The 20,404-nt window shown below is 38.6% G+C and overlaps 2 protein-coding genes across 2 annotated transcripts in view; both read right to left on the bottom strand.

Annotated features, from left to right (window-relative positions):
- SLC13A1 (solute carrier family 13 member 1) overlaps positions 1 to 4,320 on the bottom strand; it is a 49,894-nt gene extending 45,574 nt beyond the window's left edge. The window contains exon 1 of the mRNA XM_074901567.1: positions 4,287 to 4,320. The gene's annotated coding sequence lies outside the window, so the exon portion shown is untranslated. The remainder of the gene's footprint in view (positions 1 to 4,286) is intronic.
- A 4,197-nt stretch (positions 4,321 to 8,517) lies between these two features.
- ATP6AP1 (ATPase H+ transporting accessory protein 1) overlaps positions 8,518 to 20,404 on the bottom strand; it is a 54,244-nt gene continuing 42,357 nt past the window's right edge. Inside the window, exons 9-10 of the mRNA XM_074901568.1 lie at positions 13,856 to 14,093; positions 8,518 to 8,727 (exon numbers count right to left, since the gene is read on the bottom strand). Coding sequence (XP_074757669.1) covers positions 8,518 to 8,727; positions 13,856 to 14,093 — 448 coding nt within the window. The remainder of the gene's footprint in view (positions 8,728 to 13,855; positions 14,094 to 20,404) is intronic.

Genomic DNA, 20,404 nt, shown 5'->3' on the forward strand with positions numbered 1-20,404 from the left:
ACACACAGCAAACATGAAGAAAAGGGGAAACAAGGTGAGTTTCAACTCAGGCAAAGCTTAAAGTCAGACGTCCAGGTGGACAACATAGTCCCATGAACAAAAAGGATAAAACAACAGAAGGCTCGATATTCAGCTGCCAAACCACTTCTGCCTGTTAGGAAGCAGGATGATACCTTGTTTTTTTGGACAAAAGAGCTGACATCACTTGATTTGCTTCTCAGAAACTGTGTTCAGAAGAGCATAGATGCTGCTGCTGTGCCTGCTGCTTCCAAGGATAGAGAGGGAGAGAGAAAGACATCTTGCTTCCCCACTCCCTAAAATGCAAGATGACATGAGGCGAGCCAGCCCACAGTCTGCAAGGAGGTAGACCTGAACAGCGCAGCATGGTGTTTGTTTTCTCTGCCTGACGCATTCAGAACAGGCGAACAGGAAAACCGGGAGCAGTCTGACACTGCAGTCTCCCTCGGAGTCTGTTTTCAAAGAACAAATATAGTGGTGCTTACTTTTTCAGTAGGGGCAGATCTTATCTCAGAATAAAAGCTTAACTTGGAGAAAAATCTGCTTGTATGTTGTTTTTCATAACATATGCATTCTTACTGAACACAGTATATAGACAGAAAGATTTCCGACATTTAAAAACAGATGCTGTGGTTTCCCATTTATTTATTTATCACCATAAGAAAGAAATTAGGAAGAAGAAAGGAATTTCATCTTCTTCTTTAGAGGTTTCTTATTAAAACTTTTGCAGGATTTCATAGATTTATACAAAAGTATCCTGTGCAGGTCTTCCAATCTCATTCCAGAGCTACTATATATAAGAAGAAATTTTTTTTCCATTCCTCCATTTTCTAATTTCTAATTTGAATTTATCTAGATGAGAGCAAGTACAGCTCTTTTCATCAGAAGGAGACTTAAGGTTTGGCCCTTGACCATTGATCCTTCCAGCTTTTTGGCTAAAATGTCAGATGTAAATTCTGGGCTTCTTGTGCTTTTGGTGAGCTTACAAAAACTGAACTTTAGAAAAGTTAGGCAATGACTCATGATGTCCAGACCTAGCCACCTTGGCTAGGACTGAACAAGCTAAGCAAGGTCAGGTGCAGTCAGTGAGGTCAGCAGACCGAGTGGCTCTTGCTGGGAGCTGCACTGGTGGGCTGCACTGGAGCAGCAGCATTCCTGAAAGGTAGTGGGAGCACCACACCGAAGAAGGGAGGGGCATAAATCTGTATAGCCTTCACAGTAACACTTCTGGTTTTGGGGGAAAAGTGATAATTTCAGTGTCTTGGCCAAACCATATGGCCTGTACAACCAGCATCATCTTGTATATAAGCTGTGTTTGTCGTTTAATAAACAATTTCACACTGTGCTGTAGCACATCAGTAAATAGAGTATATGTTCTATGTTCTATGTTCTCTGATATGTTCTATGTACTGTCAAAAAGCTGCAGTCTTTCCATACACATGAAGCAATTTCCAACAATACTTTTTGATTTGGAGACGCTTTCCATATGAGAGTCTTGTATTAGTATCTGGTATGAAATGAGTGCCACCACAGTACCACCAGTAGAGCAAGGTTACTAAGTTCTTTAACAGAAGTATCTAGTAGGTAATCTTTTAACATTGGACTTAGTGTTTAAAGGGAAAAGATCATCCTCCTTCCAAATACACTAGAACAATAATATGTGATGACAATAATGAAATTCTTTCACTTAGAACACTAGTAACAGACATCATCTCCTCTGTTGTCAGTGCCATTTAGACTTCCTGTGCAAAGGGTGGGAGCACAGATTACATTACAGTTGAAGCTCTGCGCTAATACTTTGAGACAGGAGGTCCAATATATTACAGTATCAGAGGAACACATGAGCTATAATTTCGATCACTATGTAATTTCCAGATACAGTGACAGGCTCACCATAAACAGCTTTTAGAACAAGAGTCTTATTGCACAGCAGCTGAATCCAGTCCTGGATTTGCAGCAGACGCATACACTGCTGATTAGACAAGGTGCAGATTTTACTTAATGAGTAACATGCAATCTTACTGAATCTTTGAAGTGAAACCTTTGGCTATTCCAGATTAAAACGATGACCCTACTGAAGGAGTCCTTCACCCTTCTGATAAGGTAAGGTGGTAAAAGCAACTAGCTCATATGTTAACCAAGAGTTTCATAAGAAACAGAAGATAGTAATTCATTAGGCAAAAACCTATGTCTTTCTTAATTCTTAGACACAAATTTTATCCAGGGAAGAGTTTCAGATGTTACAATTAAGAAAACTGACTGTTAATCTTTAGCTCATTCATCTCTTGCCAGAAGCGTGCTCAGCTCAAAAATCAATGACCACTAAGGCCTTTCTGCCCCCTTGAACTTCAGAGTGCTATAAAAGCAATTATAACAGAAACATGTTCAGATTATGTCAGAACATGAGCAAACTCTAATTTTCCTGATATATTCAATAAAGAAATTTTTGTGCTAATTAGGGCAAACAAAAAATACCAAAACAAGACAACCCCACCACCACCACTAATTTCTATCAATTTAGGTATCTATTAATCACAATTAGACCAAAGAAATTGGTAGAAATAAGCCATTGAGGTCTAAATTCTGGCCTCAAAACCAACCAGCAAACCCACACAAACTTCTGTGAAAACCTAAATCAGTGAAAACTGATGCAACCGCTCTACTCTTGCTGTAAAAGTTGACATCCATGAAAGCTCTACAAGCAAAAGCAGGCTGTCTATTTTGTAATTGTAACACTAGTCAGTTATAAAAAGATAGATGAAACTTCATATTTTTACATTCAGAATTCAGCTGCCTGTTTCAAACACTCTGGGGTCCAATTCTGTCACTTTGTGCACGTGGTACAATAAATGCAGTATAGCTGCAGGGTTCCCTCCTCCCACTCCCTCAGAATTTCTGGAGGGTGGCCAAAGTGGCGGCTCCTGCCTTAGTTTGCAGACAACCCCAAAGAGTGGTTCTGAGAGAGAAAGATGAAGACTTGGATGATCTTCCAAGACAGCCCAGCATGGCACAGATTTGCACACCCTCACTGTCAGTGGCAGGGCCCTTCGTTGCCACCCTTGCTTTTCCAGGCAAGGACTCTGGTGACCATGGAGAAGTGCAAGGACTCTCACTGTCTATTGAGGAAAAGAGGATGATCCATATTTCCCTTTCTCTTCCACTTTTGTTTTTCCTCTTTTTCACTAACAAGAAGGGTTGAAACCACTGGGGGCCTGGGATATCCCTGTTCAATTGCAGTCTGAAGATACGGTAAGAAAAGAAGGCTACAGCTGGATCCTGATGCTCTTCAGGTATCTTCTGCTGTGAATAGATTTTAAGGGTCTTTGTTGCAGGTTATGAAACAGACAACTTCTGAGCCTGCCCTAACATATCGTATTAGCTGAACTGTGTTCAGGCATGTGGAGACAGAAAACATGCTGCCTAAAGTGGAGCCAGTCCTGACTCTCAGGCTATTGGCCATGTGGTCTTTGACCCTGACAGGGAACATGGCTGCTTGAAGGCTTTGGTTTCTCCTTTTGACAGCTATAATAAAAATCCTTCCCTAGTGTCACTATAATGTGTTAAGACATGAGTGTTTGCAGCTATCTGCTTTGCTCCTCTGACATGATTTTATTATTCAGCAGTAGGAATGACAGACAAGCACCTGCATCTCGTCTACTCTAGTGCAAAATATGATATATTACATCCTTGATGGAAAAAGAGAGCACAGTGGTGTTAACTTAATCAACAGCTGAGGTGCAAATATATGTGAAAGAAAGGCAGGGTAGATAAGGACAGTAATATGTCAAATCATGCCAGTATGCTTCAGTGAAAGGTATCTGTTAGATAAATTGATCGCTCTGCTATCCATATGTATCCATATTTATCCAGAATAAATAGGATACACAGAAATATAATTCAAACATTACATCAGAAAGTCCTTAACTTATCCACCTTCCAGAAGGACTTTTATGAAAGCATTTGTTGGGGCTTTTTTTTTTTTATGTTGCAAACATTACTTTTGCACATTTTAATTAAATAAAGGAAGTTGCATATGATGTCATGGTGACTATACACCATTCATTTTATGTTACTTCTATAAAACTAGTTAAAGGAGTACTAAGACAGACTCAAAATGGGTTTCCCAGTCTCCCACTGGAAACCCACATTGCCATTTGAAAAGCAAAAAATATTTAATCATTCAGTAAACTATCTTCCATTCTGGCAATAATGAATGATACATAAACCAGTCTAAAACTAAGTTCAACTATAATAATTCAAGAACATACCAGGTCCGAGGATTATAAAGAAATCCAGCCAATCTGGAGCAGGGAACCTGTGTTCAAAGAGGTGGCATACAAAATGTTGTGGTGAAGATATGGAAGCCACTTAATTTGTGGGACATCAGTAGCAGATTATTTGCTCTTGGGCTGTCACTGTCGTAAGTCTCCTTTCCACCCACACAGGTAGGAAGACTAAGAAAGACACTGTCCCACACTGTAGAAGTAAGAGACTACCTAGGGAACCACCCCTTGGCAAGATCTCATTTCTTTCTTTTTTTTTTTCTTTCTTCCCCCCCCCCCCCCCCCCCCCCCCCCGCACTTCAATAATTTTTAAGCCTTTAGAAATCTGAGTTCTGAAGAAACAGCTCTTTTCTCCTTGATTTTACATTATGTTTTAATAGGAAAGGGACTAATCTGAGAGCAGAACCTTTATTAGCAAACTGAAGATCAGGTTCCTTTACTGCAAGATACTAGACACCACTGATTTTTTTTTTTTGGTATTTGAGAAGACTGAAGGTGTTTTAATTTTGTTTTTGTTTTTCACTATCCAACCTATTTTAAACTGGCAATAAATCTTCCATAAGCCTGTTTTGCCCATGATAGTAACTGGTAAGCAGTGTCCCTGTCTTTATCTTGACCCACAAGTTTCTCCATCTTATTTTCTCCCCTGTTCTGTTGGGAAGGAGGAGGAACAGTGATAGAGCAGCCCAATGGGTGTCTTGGAGCTGGCCAAGGTCAACCCACCGCAGGATGCAAGAGAAAAAAACAGCCTGCAGGAAAAGGAGTCCCTGCCCACCTTGTCTGGGTTGTCTCACCCTCTTGGTCAATGTAAGATTAAGATTATCACTACACTTGCCTCCACAATCTTCACAACTTGCTGAGACCGCTGCTAATTTTTTTTTGCCAGCAGTGACCAGTATCCAACATTCAGGCTGCTTCTTGTATCTCTTGTTATCTTACGAGTTAGTTTCTCATGGACATTCCTTCTTTTCAGCATCTCTAGTTTCCCCTGCTTGATCCTTGTTTATGATAAAATAATTACAGAACCCTCTAACGGCTGGTCATTGCCTAATAATTCAGATTATTAAGTTTTACATATTAATTATTTATCAGTCACCCAAAAAGAAAGGAGGAGCCAATTACTTCAACTTCATTGAGTCTTCCCTTGACAGATGGAATGATTTATCTTCATTTACTGCCTACATAAAAATACTACTCTTTGACTATTTTTATATAATACTGTTTCATTATGATGGATTTCCATATCATTTATAACATAAAAAATTTTACAAGCAGAGAAACAAACAGACCAGGACACAAAGCAAACCTTTATCAGGTCAGGAGGTTCAGATTCCAGCTCCATCTCAGCTCCCCCCTCCAACAAATGATCATTACTGAATTTTGTAAAGAAATACCTTAACATGAGGCTTCAGGACTTTTGTGTTTAGGTTTGGGTTTTCTCTGGTTTTAATCCTGATTTTTCACAGTTAAATTGATTTTTCAAGTTGTGCCATAGTTTTTTGTTAGTTTCTGATATTTTTATTGACAAAGTTTCATTTATTTATATATTTAAAAGCAAACAAAAAGCTCCTACTTTTCTAACTGATGCTCTTTTTTTTTTTTTTTTTTTTTTAAACTTTGTAGAGAAATGAGCTAGCATTGACAGAAGTCAGTAATTCTGATAACTTCAGCGAGCTCTGGGGAAAATCCTAAAGGCTTACACCTTCCAGACGGAGCTAATATTCTGGCTGGAACAGCTCCCAAAGCAGGCATGTTTTAACAAGTACACCTGTGATTAAGCTGAATTGTGAAATCAGAAGTATACAGAACTGGAAAACCCCTGACAGGTTTCTAACTTTATTCAGAAAGGTAAACAAACTGGCAGGTCCAAATTCCTGATTTTTTTGAAGGCCAGCCCTATTTAAAAGGAGGGGATCCAGTCCTGCTGAAATCAGTGATCAGTTGTCTTTGTCTACAGCCACAGGGCACTGTGATGTGTAGCTGCAGGGGTTCAAGATGGTGTGGGGACTCCAGCAGCACACATGGCCCTGTTCATGTATAAAACAGGGAAGTGATCCTCTCAGGGGGGCAGCACATAGGTTCCAAACACAACACGAACCTGCCGCCGTACGTTCCTGAGAGGTCCCCCTTAACACAGCAAGGCAATATGGCACTCTCGTCTCTAGGAATCCTGTCTATGATGCCAATTTAATGTCTCAATCCAATGTTGGGGGAGGTTTCGATATGATCCCAAGAGCAAGATTAAGATTCAAATGAGGTCAAATGCCGTATGCATGTCGTATGAGGAGCGGCTGAGAGAACTGGGATTGTTTAGTCTGGAGAAGAGGAGGCTGAGTGGAGACCTCATCGCCCTCTACAGCTACCTGAAAGGAGGGTGCAGAGAGCTGGGTTTGAGAAGCTGTTCTTCAGTTCTTTATATCACCACTGTTGAACAAAATCTCTTCCAGATTTTGTTGAATCTAGATAAAAGTCATAAGAAAGTTGTATTCTACAAACCAAGTCCTTTGTAATAGCTTTCCTCTCTTCTAGCTATCAGTTACATGACTATTATGTCGGTTTTCAATTGTCACATTCATGTAACTTGCTTTGAAGGGAAAATCAATAAAACAAGTGCAGTTGTCTCTCCTGGAATCTATTTTTTGCAAAAAAGATGTGCCTTTCTAACACAGCATTTTTGTGTAGATCGAATGCCATTATTCTTTGAGGTTTTGAAAAACATTCGGGAAAAATATTGCAGCAGAGAAGTCAACTCTGCTAGTTACATGCCAGATTTCTTTTTGTTTTCCAGGTCAGGTTTGTATCATTCAGGAGGAATAGCTTCAGACAGCATTTAATTTACCTCTTTTACTGCATAATATAAATGTGACATCCAGGAATGATGGGTAGAAACTATTATTGGTCTAGTTAAATAGTTGACTCTAGCTGTGTTTCCTCTGTATTATTGTCCTATGACATGGAACAAGATCAGAAAATTTAGAATTTTTCTCATGTGACAAATGGAATTTTGTCAAAATTATAACTTTTTGTTCTTTAACTACTAATAGAACATGAACAGTCATAACAAAACATCACAGAAGAAAAATGAAAATGTTAATTTTACCATTTTTTACCATTTTACCATTGCTCTTTTACTGTCTCCTAGTTTTTCATAACATTTAGTAATTCACTCCATAGCCAGATTGCCCAATGAGAAGATGTAGTGTCTTTATTAATTGCAGAAGAATTCAGCACACTCTGAATGTTTTCAGGTTTTTGGAATCATTAAGATGACCATAAACATGCTCAGACTTAAACAGTACATAAGCACAGTGCTTCTAATGACTTTTTTTTTTTTCCTTTTTTATACAAATTTCGTAAGTACCCCAAAGGTACCTGGAAAAGAAGAGATGCTATGAAAATTACCTTATCTCTGTTAAGATGCTGTCTGACTGGCACATCGAATCATTCTAGGTTATTAGCTTGAACAGTTGTATTCACTGTCATGACACCAAATATAATTTTGTGGTCAGTTTCGACAAGGAGCTATCTTGCTTAGTAACTCCATTAGCTGTCCATGGCTAAAACAAACACATGGGTTAGTATTACTCAACATAATTCTCACAGGCATAAGTTAACATTAGAGGGAAGCTAAACCTTAAGCCACCCATTCTTATCTGTGATACCACATCTGAACAAAAAGATGTATTTTGAAAAGACTTTTCAAGACCATTTATTTAGTGACCTATACTTTATTAGTTCTGTACATTTCTGGATGGTTTTCTCAAGAGAAAAAATGACAAGACACAGTTCAGCCCTCTTAAGATGTAACATCAACATGACATACTTACTAAAGAGCCTTTAGAGAGACCAATAGTTTCAATATATAGTTTCCTATCAAATAAGCTATTTATCTTTCCCATTTATCTCTGTTGTGATATCCTTTCTTTGCCAATAATAATTAATCTGAAAGCAGTTTGTATTGCTCTTTCTAATATCCAGATAGAGTAATAACCTCTATAGCCTTACCTCAGACCGCTGTTAACAGATAGCTGTTAACAAATGATGGTAATAACAAGAAATATTGTTTCCAAGCATAAGGATCTTTTTTATATGGAGTTTAATTATCCCTTTCTGTTATGATATTTTTTTAGGTTACACATATTATGAAGCAGAAAGGTTATAAAAATTATAAATATCAGACCAGGAAAAGCCATAGCAGCATTAAGTCAATTCATGGCTATTCTGTCTGAGGAACTGACAGAGCTGGACCTTTGGGGTCATCGAATCTGCTGTTTGTTGTGAGCTGTGTGATCATATGGATTCCATAGGCCAAGATCCACAGCAAAACTACAGATATCACCAAACCCATCCAGATTCCAGGAGTGAAGAAACCTGTGCAGTCACTAGCATAAGAAAACCGGTTGTTTTCAACGTTGAAGCCTTGAATCTGAAAATGAAAAAAGGTAGATAGATGAGTTCAATTAAGCATGGAGTGTAGGCCCTACTTTCAGGAGATATGTGGTGATTACAAAACCCGCACCTGTTAATTACCACTCACACTCTGTCCATTAAAAAAGAGTGAAAACCAAGTCCTCTGCATAACAATTTTCCAGGTCTCCTTTTCACCCAAGAAATTAAAGATGCAGACTTAATTCGTTTGGCAAGAAGTAGTTTTCCCACTTCAGAAATTTTTATTAATTTTAGAAGTCCCAAAGGGGATGTGTGATCAGTATTACCGAATGACCACCTAAGAACCAGAAAACTCAAAGCTCTCAAAGACATGAGAGTTAAGGTGACTCCCAGATCATGAGATATGTTGAAATACTCTGAGATTTTTAGCTAATAACTCCTTGACAAGCAGAACTCCTGAAATCTACTTTAGAACGCATCTAATGAAGATGACCTTTTTGACTGAGTTCTAGTAAAAGTTCAAGGAGAAAAAAGTTGTGAAACTTTTCTTCCCCCCTCCTTAGACATCAGAGACTCAAGACAGGAGAGAGGGTTTGCTTTATTGAGATGTTGGATCTGTGTTGTCTATTAACATGTGAAATCCATAGAACCTTTTCCAGCAGTTAGAAAAATATGTAATATCTCTTTTTTGACTGGATTCTCAATGTCTGCCACTGACTGAGCTCCTACCATATTATTTGCCTCAGAAAAAACAACTAATTTGGGGATCTATTATCTGCCTAGATACCAATTTTGCAGACAGTATTAACAAACTGAATGCCATTGAGACCACTATCCTTCAAAAAAATTTGTTAAAAGCAGTCAAAGGATTAGAAAACTATGAAGGGAAGACAGTCCCTCCTCTACAAACATGCACATAATGACATAAGCACTGATTCCTTGAGAAGGAAGGGAATCTAACTGGTGGAAGAAAATGAAGGAGAGAAAGAATTAGTCTGATCTGAGGTTTTGAGTATTTCTTAAATAATTTTATAAAGACAAATAAAGACTGGGATTCTTATGTATTTACTGATTATTTGAAATGTGTGTCTAAGGAAAGCACCAAACATCATAAATCCAGCAGTAAAGAAACAAGGCCTTAAAACTGACTATTTTGTAGAAAATATTATAGAATAAAATAAAAAAGTATTATTTTAATTCACTTCCCTCACCAAGCAATAAGGAAGCGGAAGACCATGGATTACTACTTTTCTATGTTCCCACTCCTTGTTTACTCTATGTTTACAATAAACTAAATGGAAATCTTTGTGGTAAAAAAAAGTTTGTACTTCCTAGGAAAGGTGTTGGTACAAACACTGAAGAAATTAGTTTGTGGCTTGCATACTGTGCTACACCAGTAAGCACTCGGGATTTGAGTTTATTTGTGGCTCAGGCATCTAAAGATTATGTGTACACAATATGTGTGTTAAGACTAATACCTACACCTTCCAGAATGCTGACTAATAAAACTATGATCATATTCAGAACTAAGGACTATTTAGGTACTGTGGGAGTGAAGACAATTTTAGCATTTCAAGTTTTTCTGGGCCTCTTAGAAGAATCTTTCCAAGTCACATCATGGTAGCTAACTTGCAGAGACTGCCTGCTTTCACTATAGGCAGTCAGACTTCTGATTAAAGCAGGATTACTGAAAATAACCTTTTGGGTTGGTAACTGTTTGTGCAGTTTTACAGAACACAAGCAATTACCAAAGGCTTCACTTGTTAAGCCACTGCTTTGACAACAGATGAGAATGTGAATAGGAGTCATGAAATGTGGTCTGAAAGACTTATTCATAGTAAAAACAGAAAGCAAGTGATGATTTATGTCATTTATGTTCAAAAAATGGATGGAAATTCTGGAAAACCATACACACTTGCTACTAGGTTTACAAGAACTCTGAAACATTTAACAGGTATATTTGGTTTAGAAAGGCTTTACGACTTCTGATTTAGATCCAGAAATACTGAATTTTATTATGCCAATCCTATTGTGGGTTTTTTGGAAGCAGGATTATTCTTATTGAACCTTAGAGGTGAAAGCTTTAATTGTATATTCTTAAAATGCTATGTCTACTTCTAGGCAGGAGATGAAGTATATGCAGTGTTCTTTTATTGTTTTTCTGAAGCTATATGATTTCTGTGGGAGTGTTAGATCCCAGGTGGAAGATAAAAATGTGACTCCTAGCAGCATTTCTACCTATAGAAAAGTTAAAAATACTTTCACATATGCTTCTCTAATTTTTACGAATGTAAAAGCCTTTTGGACACAGGCTTCTGTACTGTGGAAGTTTTAATTTTAGTGTTTGGACCAGCATCATTTGTCTTGGTTATACTAGTCTTCATTTACTGTTAATTTTTAAAATATTTTTTGATGGAGTTTTCTCATCATCTGACCTTTGACAAAGCCTTCAAGTAAAATCTGTTGTTTTCATGACTCTTAAGTGTATACTGAACATCTAATTTTTGAACTTAGAAATATTTCAGCCACACAGAATCCTAATATTCTTGATTTTAAAGTTTATGGTAGTTTTTTCTTAGGAACAAAGAGGCTTCTAAACCACTGTGACACATGCTAAAGAAAAGCAGTGCTTCTGGTTGCAGCCTCCTCTTTAACCTCAAAGAAAATTCTGAGATTCTCAAAGGGATAAAATGTATCCATGGTAGAGCAACTATTCCTGTAACAACAAGAAAACCAACAAAAAATGCCACCAAAACCAGAGCAGTTTTGATACTGTGCACAGCTATGAGTGCTGACATCTTAGGTTATGGATATGCCTAGACAGCATCCCATAGAGGTTTTTTTAGGTGTGTCCTAGTTTCAGCCAGGATAGAGTTAACTTGCCTTGGACTGAGAGGGAGCACATCTAGAGGGGGCCTGGCCCACACTGGTCATTGGAGTATTCCATGCGTGACATCATGCTCAGTATATAGGCGAACAAGTGCTCTCTCATGGCCCATTTTGGTTTCAGTTTCCCGGTTGGTGCAGGGTGATTTCTGAGGAGGTCAGGATCGCTGCTGGGCGTGGGCTGTGTGCCGGTCGTTGGTTGGTGGGCCACTGCTGTATTTTACCCATTTGGACTTAATATTGTTGTTTTGTTGCTATTACTACATTTTTTTAATTCAATCTACGAATTTCTTCCCCCTATTTCACCGGCGAGGGGGGAGAAGTAAATGACTGGTCACGTAGTGATTGGCTACTGCCTGAGTTCAAACCACAACAAGATGGTAGTGACTGAGCCACCTCCAGCACTAAAGTAAAAGGCTTCATCATTTCTGACTGGCTTTAAAACAACAAGGTTTCACTGTTCAGGTGCTGTGTCCCCCTAATACAGGGATAATGTTTTCAGGACCCAGCATTGCAAGGTGCAATTGTACCAGCTAGATTGGCATTTGGATCCTGGTTTCTAATTGATTGCATAACACTGACATGAAAATCATGTACCTGAGTTTTAGCAACAAGATTTTGTGCTGGCTGCAACCACAGAGAACATCCCATGTGCTTTTTTCACCATGCAATAGAGCTTGGGGTTTTCGAAACCTCATTCTAGAACAAAGACTGATATTGAGATCAAACAGATTTTACTTTGTATAAGTGGAAGACATCTGGAAAGACATGATCTAGTTCAGATAGAATGTAGAAACAAGCCCAGAATGGTGACTTTCTGTTTTCTCACACAACAGAAAAGATCAGAACAAGACTTTACAGGTTTTTCCATGCTTAGGACTTGATCAGAGAAAAAGGTCTTTCCCAGGAGGAACTGCAAGTTCTGTTGTCTGAAGAGTAGAAGAAACAGCTGCTCCAAATCAGTAAGGAAGGTGGGAAACCTACCACTCCTCTCGATCAAGATGCCAGTGAAAAGTTGCCTACTAAGGATAGAGCAAGGCCTCTCTCCAAGCTTTAAGAAGGCAGCAGTACCAATGTATGTAGAAATTCAAGGAAAATATATGTTGTAAGTGGATGCCTTGTATTTTCATAGCCCATGAACTTTCATAGCCTAGTGATGCCAAAGTCTAAATTCAAAGAATTGACTAGGCAAAGTACAGTTGTGTGGACTCAGGTATTTTCAGGCCTTTCCATAAAAAATACCATCAGGAGGAACCTTCACAACATTGGTGTGTATTGCAACATTGCTTCTCAAAAAACTGTGGGACCTGACCCCAGAATTTATGGAAAATAAATCTCAGCACCAATGCTGCATCTTTGAGATATCCATTATTTAAGCAGAAATGTGAAATCTGGACTTAGATTACTGAGATTTTGTTTGTTATCAAAATCATAAATACAATTATATCAGCATTTGTATCCAGTTATCATGGCGTTAGCTCCTTGACAAAAAGAGACCTATTTTGATTTCCATGATCTCTTTGATCGAGATCCCTTAGTGCAATATTGGTTTAAGATATAAATGCTGATGTGCTTCTCCTGAATCAAGAGCAATGCTCAAAATACTAGATACAATGATCTACACCTCACATATATAGTCTGTAGTACTGAACTAAATACATAGAAAACATATGCCTCATAAAAAAAAAAAAAAAAAAAAAAAAAAAAAGCCACTGCTTTTCCTCTGGGCCATACAGGATCTAGTATTACGTCTGACTGAAGTCCATGGCAAAACCTTCTGCCAAATCTAATTGCACCTGGCTTTGTTTCGATCTGTAGTAGTACACAGTCTGTGTCACTGAAAAAGAGTAACCACACTAACAGGTACTTTCCTAGGTAAACAAAGTGCATAGAAATCAAATAAAAGCAAAATAAGCAGCATAAAGCCACCCACCTAAGAGGCCCATGTTTCCAATAGCAGCACAATTCATTAAACATGCATGGGGACTTAGTAATTCTTTACCTGATTAAGCTATTTGGTTTTATTGGTTTTTCTTTTCTGCCAACAACTTCACAGTTTTTTTGTTTTTTAAAGCTATGCTTTCATGTTCTTATTGTTCAGCAACTGCTGTCCTTTTTACCCCTTTATTGAATAGCTCACCTAGGGGGAACAGCTTTTCTTTTACGTTTTCCCTCAGGCTGAAATGAAAGTAAGGGCATTATGAATGTGTGTTGGTTAGCATCTACAATAGCAAGTAATAGTTCTTGGAATTATCTCTGAAATGGCAATGTGTACTTACTTGCAACCTGGAAATGAAAACATCCCAGTTTTTTGCCTCATTGTTGGATGGAATCAGCCTTGCAGGATAGAGATTGCTAGTTCCCACCAGCTGACAATGAAATGAATACTCCACAGGAGCAGACATGACAGAAACATTAAATTTAGCAAACTTTTCTCCATCTTGTACAATCTCAACTGAATCTAAAGTGGACCAATTTCTAGCCGAACCTCCATAGAACTTGTTGGTCATTAAAAACCTAGAAAGACAACAGAGGGGAAAAAAAGTGAAATTGTCAGAAAGAAAAAGACAAAATGACAGAAGAAAAAAGATAATAGTAATTTGATAAAGTACTGGTGGCAGATAAAGGTTCACTAATGCTAGCTGCAGACATCACAGTTGGCATCTTAGCTTGGCCTCCCATATCATTAGGATTGTTCATAAGTGAAGAGACTCTGTGAATATATTTTTACTACTTCTTAGAGTTTCACCTCACAAGCACAGTTTTCCATAGCTGTAGAAGGCAAGGAGCAAATGCAATTTCATTCTTCAAGGGCTTCTGCCAGTGCAATATTTCATCAGTGCCAACAGTTTATAATCAGTGGAGCATAACCTGAGAGACTGTCAGTAGGCCTGCAGTGGCTCTCAATAAATATTTTATGGGATTTTTTGAAAATTGCTTTTATGATAGGTACAGGCATGATAACCATTCTGATTTATCATTTCAATTCTTCCTTGGCTCAGATGCCTCTGCAAATGTCTGAATTTGCAGTAGAAGACAGAATTTCTTCACACTGGAGGGTGTGAAGGGGTCGTCAGCCCTAGTTTCCCAATTCGTAGTGGGTTAGGCACAAATAAATATTTTCTCAGTTTGAAAAGGTCTGTGTATGTGCAGTATTGTAGCAGTTTCCAGTAGTTTATAGTAATGGGATTTATATATATGTTACTACCACTGCAGTCTGAACACCTCCCAAATGTTCTGAAACAGAAATAAATGAGAACATCTAGAAATACATCCTGATCCTTTACAGTTCAGGGCTATGTCCTAGTCTTTACCACTTCTTACCCAGCTACTTTTACTTATTCAAGTTATCTCATAAGGAAATGGTAAACTTTTCTCCTTATTGCATGTTGCTTAATACTTTAACTATACTCAGTCTATGTATGGATTGCTCTATATAGTTTGCTGAAGATTTGTTTTGCTTATTGATAACCACAAAGAATTTAGAAGAGGAATATTTTTAGCAGTAAGTGAGACTTCTTACAAAATAGTATATTCTAATATGTCTGTCCCCAATGGGTAACACTGTATGGGCATTTTAAAATTTGAGGTATGTAAGGAACTGAAGGAAGTAATGTCTCAAACATTCATCAACACAGAAAACCTCAAGGACAAGCTGTGGCCTTTGTGATTAGCTTAAGGAATGTCACCCGAGGAAGCGGGAGTGTATTAAAGGATACATCCCCCACTCCCTTGCAGGTGCATCGACAAACCCCTTAGATAAGCCTCAAAGGGGGGAAATGTGGACTGAGTGAAACCAAATATTTCCCATCAGGCCCACAGACCACTAATCACTGGCTCCACTGTGTAAACCCAATACTTTGTGACTCTGTTGTGTAAACCAGATGCCATGCAGGCCTTGCTAACGACTGCCATTGAAGAGGTGACAAGAACTGGTAAGAGGTGAGCATTTCTGCCCCAGAAGCCAGATGATTGCTCAAGAAGCAGGAAGTCAGCAAAAATCTGGGAACTGAGGAAAAAAGAGATGGGCAGGGTGAGAATAAGCAGTCATCTGTAAATATGGCACAACACAGAATATTTTATATTTTATAGGGTATATGTATATATAAAGAGAATCTTCTCCGTTCGTTCAAACCAGTTGCTTTCAGTAGCATGTCATCCATACAATACAGAGTCTAAATTCAACACAAAAAATGCTCCTTAGGAGTAACATAAAAATTGTCAGGTTAGGTTACTACAGTAATTGACCCTTTTCTTCTTCTTCTTTTTTTTTTTTTTTTTTAAATAAGCTGTGGCTTTTGATTCATGTAACTTTATAAACCTCAAGAGTTTCAAAATGCTCAGAAGGAATTCTAGAACTAAAAGTGTCATTCAGGTAAGAAGAGGATATCTTGTCTTACATAATTCCTTACATTTTGAGATCAAACATCTCTTTCCATACAACATTCGGCTGCAAGCATCAGTGAAAAAGAAAATAAAATTGAATTTCAGCTGGTACACATTCACAAATACTTATGGAAAATATCCTATTGTTAAAGTGATAAAATTAGAAAATTAAAACATTCATTATATTAGATATTAATTGCTAGAAGAAACTAATCCTTTCCTGATATGCAGCAAAATCTGACCAAAATTTCCATGGTGTCTCAGTAGCAATGCTATAGGCACTAGCTGAAGGCCAGTTATAAGCACAAAAAAGTTTACTTAAATGTTTGTGCCAACAGCAGATGCTGGGTGTGCTCTGTACTTTTGCTAACAAGGTAAGAAAAGTGGTAAACAAGGAAATTCTTTGGAGAAGAATACCATATGAACAAACAAGTTTATAAGGCTATGTATGTGAATACAGTCTAAAGTGACATCCAAGAGAATGCAGTCTCTTCACATTGCACCAAAGAATAAAATTTTATGTTACTTACAGATTTATGAGAATTAAGGTTCTAATTAGTGAACTAGTTGAGTATGGTTAACTTAATACAGGCTTTTATTCTTAGTATTTTTCCAATCAACTCAAAGTGGATAGCCTCCAACAAGCATGTGTTTAACTGATAAGTGATACAATTATTCATTAAATTACAAGAAAAAAAGACATTCAAACAACAAAAATCAGTAGAATTACTGCATTTAGTTTTTCTCAGATGACTAGATACCAAGTAGAATGAGCATAAGATAGCAAATGAATGACAAGGGTAGGAGAGATAACTAAGGAACCCTGACAGGCTTGAGAGATGGGCCTGTGTGAACCTCATGAAGTTCAACAAGGCCAAGTGCAAGGTCCTGCATGTGGGCTGGAGCAATCCCAAGCACAAATACAGGCTGGGTGGAGAATGGATTAAGAGCAACCCTGAGGAGAAGGACTTGGTGGCGTTGGTTGATGAGAAACTCAATGTGACCCAGCAGTGTGCATTTGCAGACCAGAAAGCCAACCATATCTTGGAATATGTCCAAAAGAAGTGTGGCCAGCAGGCTGAGAGAGGTGATTCTCTCCCTCTACACTGCTCTCATGAGACCCCACCTGCAGTGCTGTGTTCAGCTCTGGGACCACCAACATAAGAAGGACATGGACCTGTTGGAACAAGTCCAGAGGAGGCCACGAAGATGAGTGAGAAGCTGGAGCACCTTCCTTATGAGGACAGGCTGAGAGAGTTGGTGTTCTGCCTAGAGAAGAGAAGGCCCCGGGAGACCTTAGAGCAGCCTGCCGGTTAAGGGGGCCTACGGGAAAGGTGGGGAGAGACTCTTTATCAGGGAGTGTAGTGATAGGATGAGGGGTAATGGTTTTAAACTGAAAGAGGGTAGATTTAGATTAGATATGATGAAAAAATTCTTCACTGTGAGGGTGGTGAGACACTGGAACAGGTTGCCCAGTGTCTGCCCCCTCCCTGGCAGTGTTCAAGGCCAGGCTGGATGGGGCTTTGAGCAACCTGGGCTAGTAGAAGGTGTCCCTGCTCATGGCAGGGGGGTTGGAACTGGATGATCTTTAAGGTCCCTTCCAATCCAAAACATTCTATTATTCTGTGATTCATTCTATGATTTTATCTGAAGAACTGGAACTACCTTGGCTATTATAGGAAATGTTGTGCTCGTACTGAACATTGGAGACAATACAGAAAGCAAACTTTCACACAGACATCATGTACTTTATGTATTGTGGCACAAACTACTTCTGATCATAAGCCAGACTCCCTTTGTGCCAGATAACCTAATGAACTCTAAATGCCACCACCTCTTATCGATCACCATCTTATATGGATATTCATTACAAGGAGAGATATTTCTGAAAAGAAAGCTAGCTGGAATTATTACTATTCCAACATGATTCCTGGGTCAATTCTATTCTACACATGCTATAAGCAACAACAGTCAAATACTTATCAGTGTGAGGAAAATACTAATGCTCTGCACTTCGATCCACTTTGACACCTTTTCCCAGAGAAGACGACATACAGGTGCTTGAAAGCTGGATGTAATCAGCTGGTGAGAGAGCTGAGATGATGCTTCTTCCAGCAAAAACTACTGCCCACTGCTCCTACCCCTCCTGCAGCAGTAGATCACTTTTCTAAAACTAGTACAACCAGGAACACTCCACAACCACTCCCTAAGAGCTCACCTCTCAGTGGCAAGTGCAGGAGGATGAATGGGACTGCTGCTCTTGCTAGAGAGAGGGAGAAGGAAGATGGCAGCTGTTTGCCTAGGATGAAGCAGCTATTGCAGCTGCTAGGAGGAGGTGGGATATGACTAGCTGCTCAGCATTAGGTGGTACACTAGTGGTGGTAAGGGCAGGCTCTGGATCCAGCTCATGCTGCTGATCTTAGAGCCTCTTTTATTGATGAATAAATTGAGATACTTGAATGTGGTCTTCTCTGTTGTCACTTTCAGTCTTCAAGGGATGCTCTCTTATACCTAAGCAAATAGCCTTTACAGGGGAAAATACTACAGTCATGGCTCTAAGCTCTGTTATTTCCCACCTCTTTGCCCTGCTTATGTTCTGTTTATTGAGGCAGACTGTAACCTTACCAAGGAGTTATCTTGAACAAAGATGGGGGAAAACAGAGGTTGTAATGTATCTCTGTGGGTTTTAGAAACTCTAGACATGCTGAGATCAACAAGGTAAATAAAGTGTTCCTGAATCATGAAAAGATCAATGGGTTGTTCTGGTTCTGTTGGGTATTTCTTATTATTTGCATTATATTCCATGCAATATTGTATTATGGCAGCTAATAGAGGCCTAAAATGACACAATTGTCTCTTAATTCAAGAGGTAATCCAAAAGAAAACAGCACAAATAACCAGATGTGTCTTTAGCAGAAAGTTTCCTTTATAAAGGCTTCTGAGGTGTTGTTGGTTGACACCAGCCTGTAGCCAAGCACCCATGTAGCTGCTTGCGCATTCCCTGGTCCTAGCAGGACAGGAAAGAGCAAAAATGAGGGAACTTGTGGGTCAAGATAAAGACAGCTTAATAAGTGAAGGAAAGAGGGAAAAAAGAGGCACAGAAGCAATTGCTCTCTACCTCCCACAAGCAGGCCAATGCACAGGGAATGACCAAGCAATGACTACCCTGGAAGCCACCTCCCACCTTCTTCCTCTATTCCACTTTTAATGCTAAGCACCTATGTCACAGATGAAAAAATAATCAATTTAGGCTTTTTTTTTGTTGTTTTTGTCTAAATGCCCTGAGGACCTATTAAAAGCCTGGATCACACTTAGCCCAGTGAAATAAATCAAATTCTCCTGCAAAACACAGTCTATGCTATTTTAATTACTTGCTGGGCATGACAGCAGTCAGTTCTTCACCTATTCTCTTTTCAAGTCCTCACCTATTGTTGAGTGTTAGTTTCTTATCCCAGTTTCAAGGGCTGTTTATGCATTTTGGTATTTAGTTATAATGCATTCAAGTAGAAGCACAGGTCAAGAGAAACCTTGTGAGTATTTCTGCCTTTACTACAACAGGCTCAAAGGATGTAAAAAAAATATTCCAGAATAAGAGAGAAAACATGAACCATTCACCTTTTGTACTGATGTTCTCCTTTAATTTACAGTCAGTGTGTCTGTAAAGTTGTTTCAAATTTCTTCTTTTCAGATGCACCTTGGACTCATGACCACATCAAATTTTTCTTCCAAAAATTAATTAAAATTATAAGATTTTAACAGATGACTGAACATAAATCTGAATAATCCTCATTAAACCATATGCATGCACTAACATCATATTTGATCTTATACCTGCTGCAGCAATCAAAATCTAAGATAAATGTTTCAACTGCCAAAGTATTTTGTTTCTATAGTAACATCCTCAGGTTTGCAATTTTCTGTTTTACAGTTGAGCAAAACCTGTTGACTACTTTAAAGAAAACCCCTCTAAAATCTATCAATTAACTTGGTAGCTAGTTTTGCAGCAGAGTGTCATGCTCCATAGGATTTTCAAGTGCTTTATGATTCGTATTAATTTCTTGGAACTGTAATTTTACTAGAAAACAGAGTATTATGGTGAGGATGGTCACATTCAGGACAAATGTAGAAAATAACCAGATTCACTCATACAGCAAGACATTACAGGAAAGCAGTGAAGACCTGCACTGGTACGAGCAAAGACACAAAATGAGAAACTAGGCCACTGTTTTGGTGGATCTGTCTGTATGAGAGTGAGACAGGAGCAGCAGACAGTAAACAGAGAAGCATCAAGGCAGCACCAGAGAAAGTGATATTTTGTGACTTGGAGTAAAAGTAAAGACAACTTGGTTTGAGAACAGTGTTTTTGGAATGAGATCCAAGGAAAATGTTTCCTTAATTCCCCATAGTATTCAGGGAAATGCATGTCCCTTTGATAATTTTAC

This window comes from Athene noctua, chromosome 3 (genome assembly GCF_965140245.1).
Source record: "Athene noctua chromosome 3, bAthNoc1.hap1.1, whole genome shotgun sequence".
Lineage (NCBI taxonomy): Eukaryota > Metazoa > Chordata > Aves > Strigiformes > Strigidae > Athene > Athene noctua.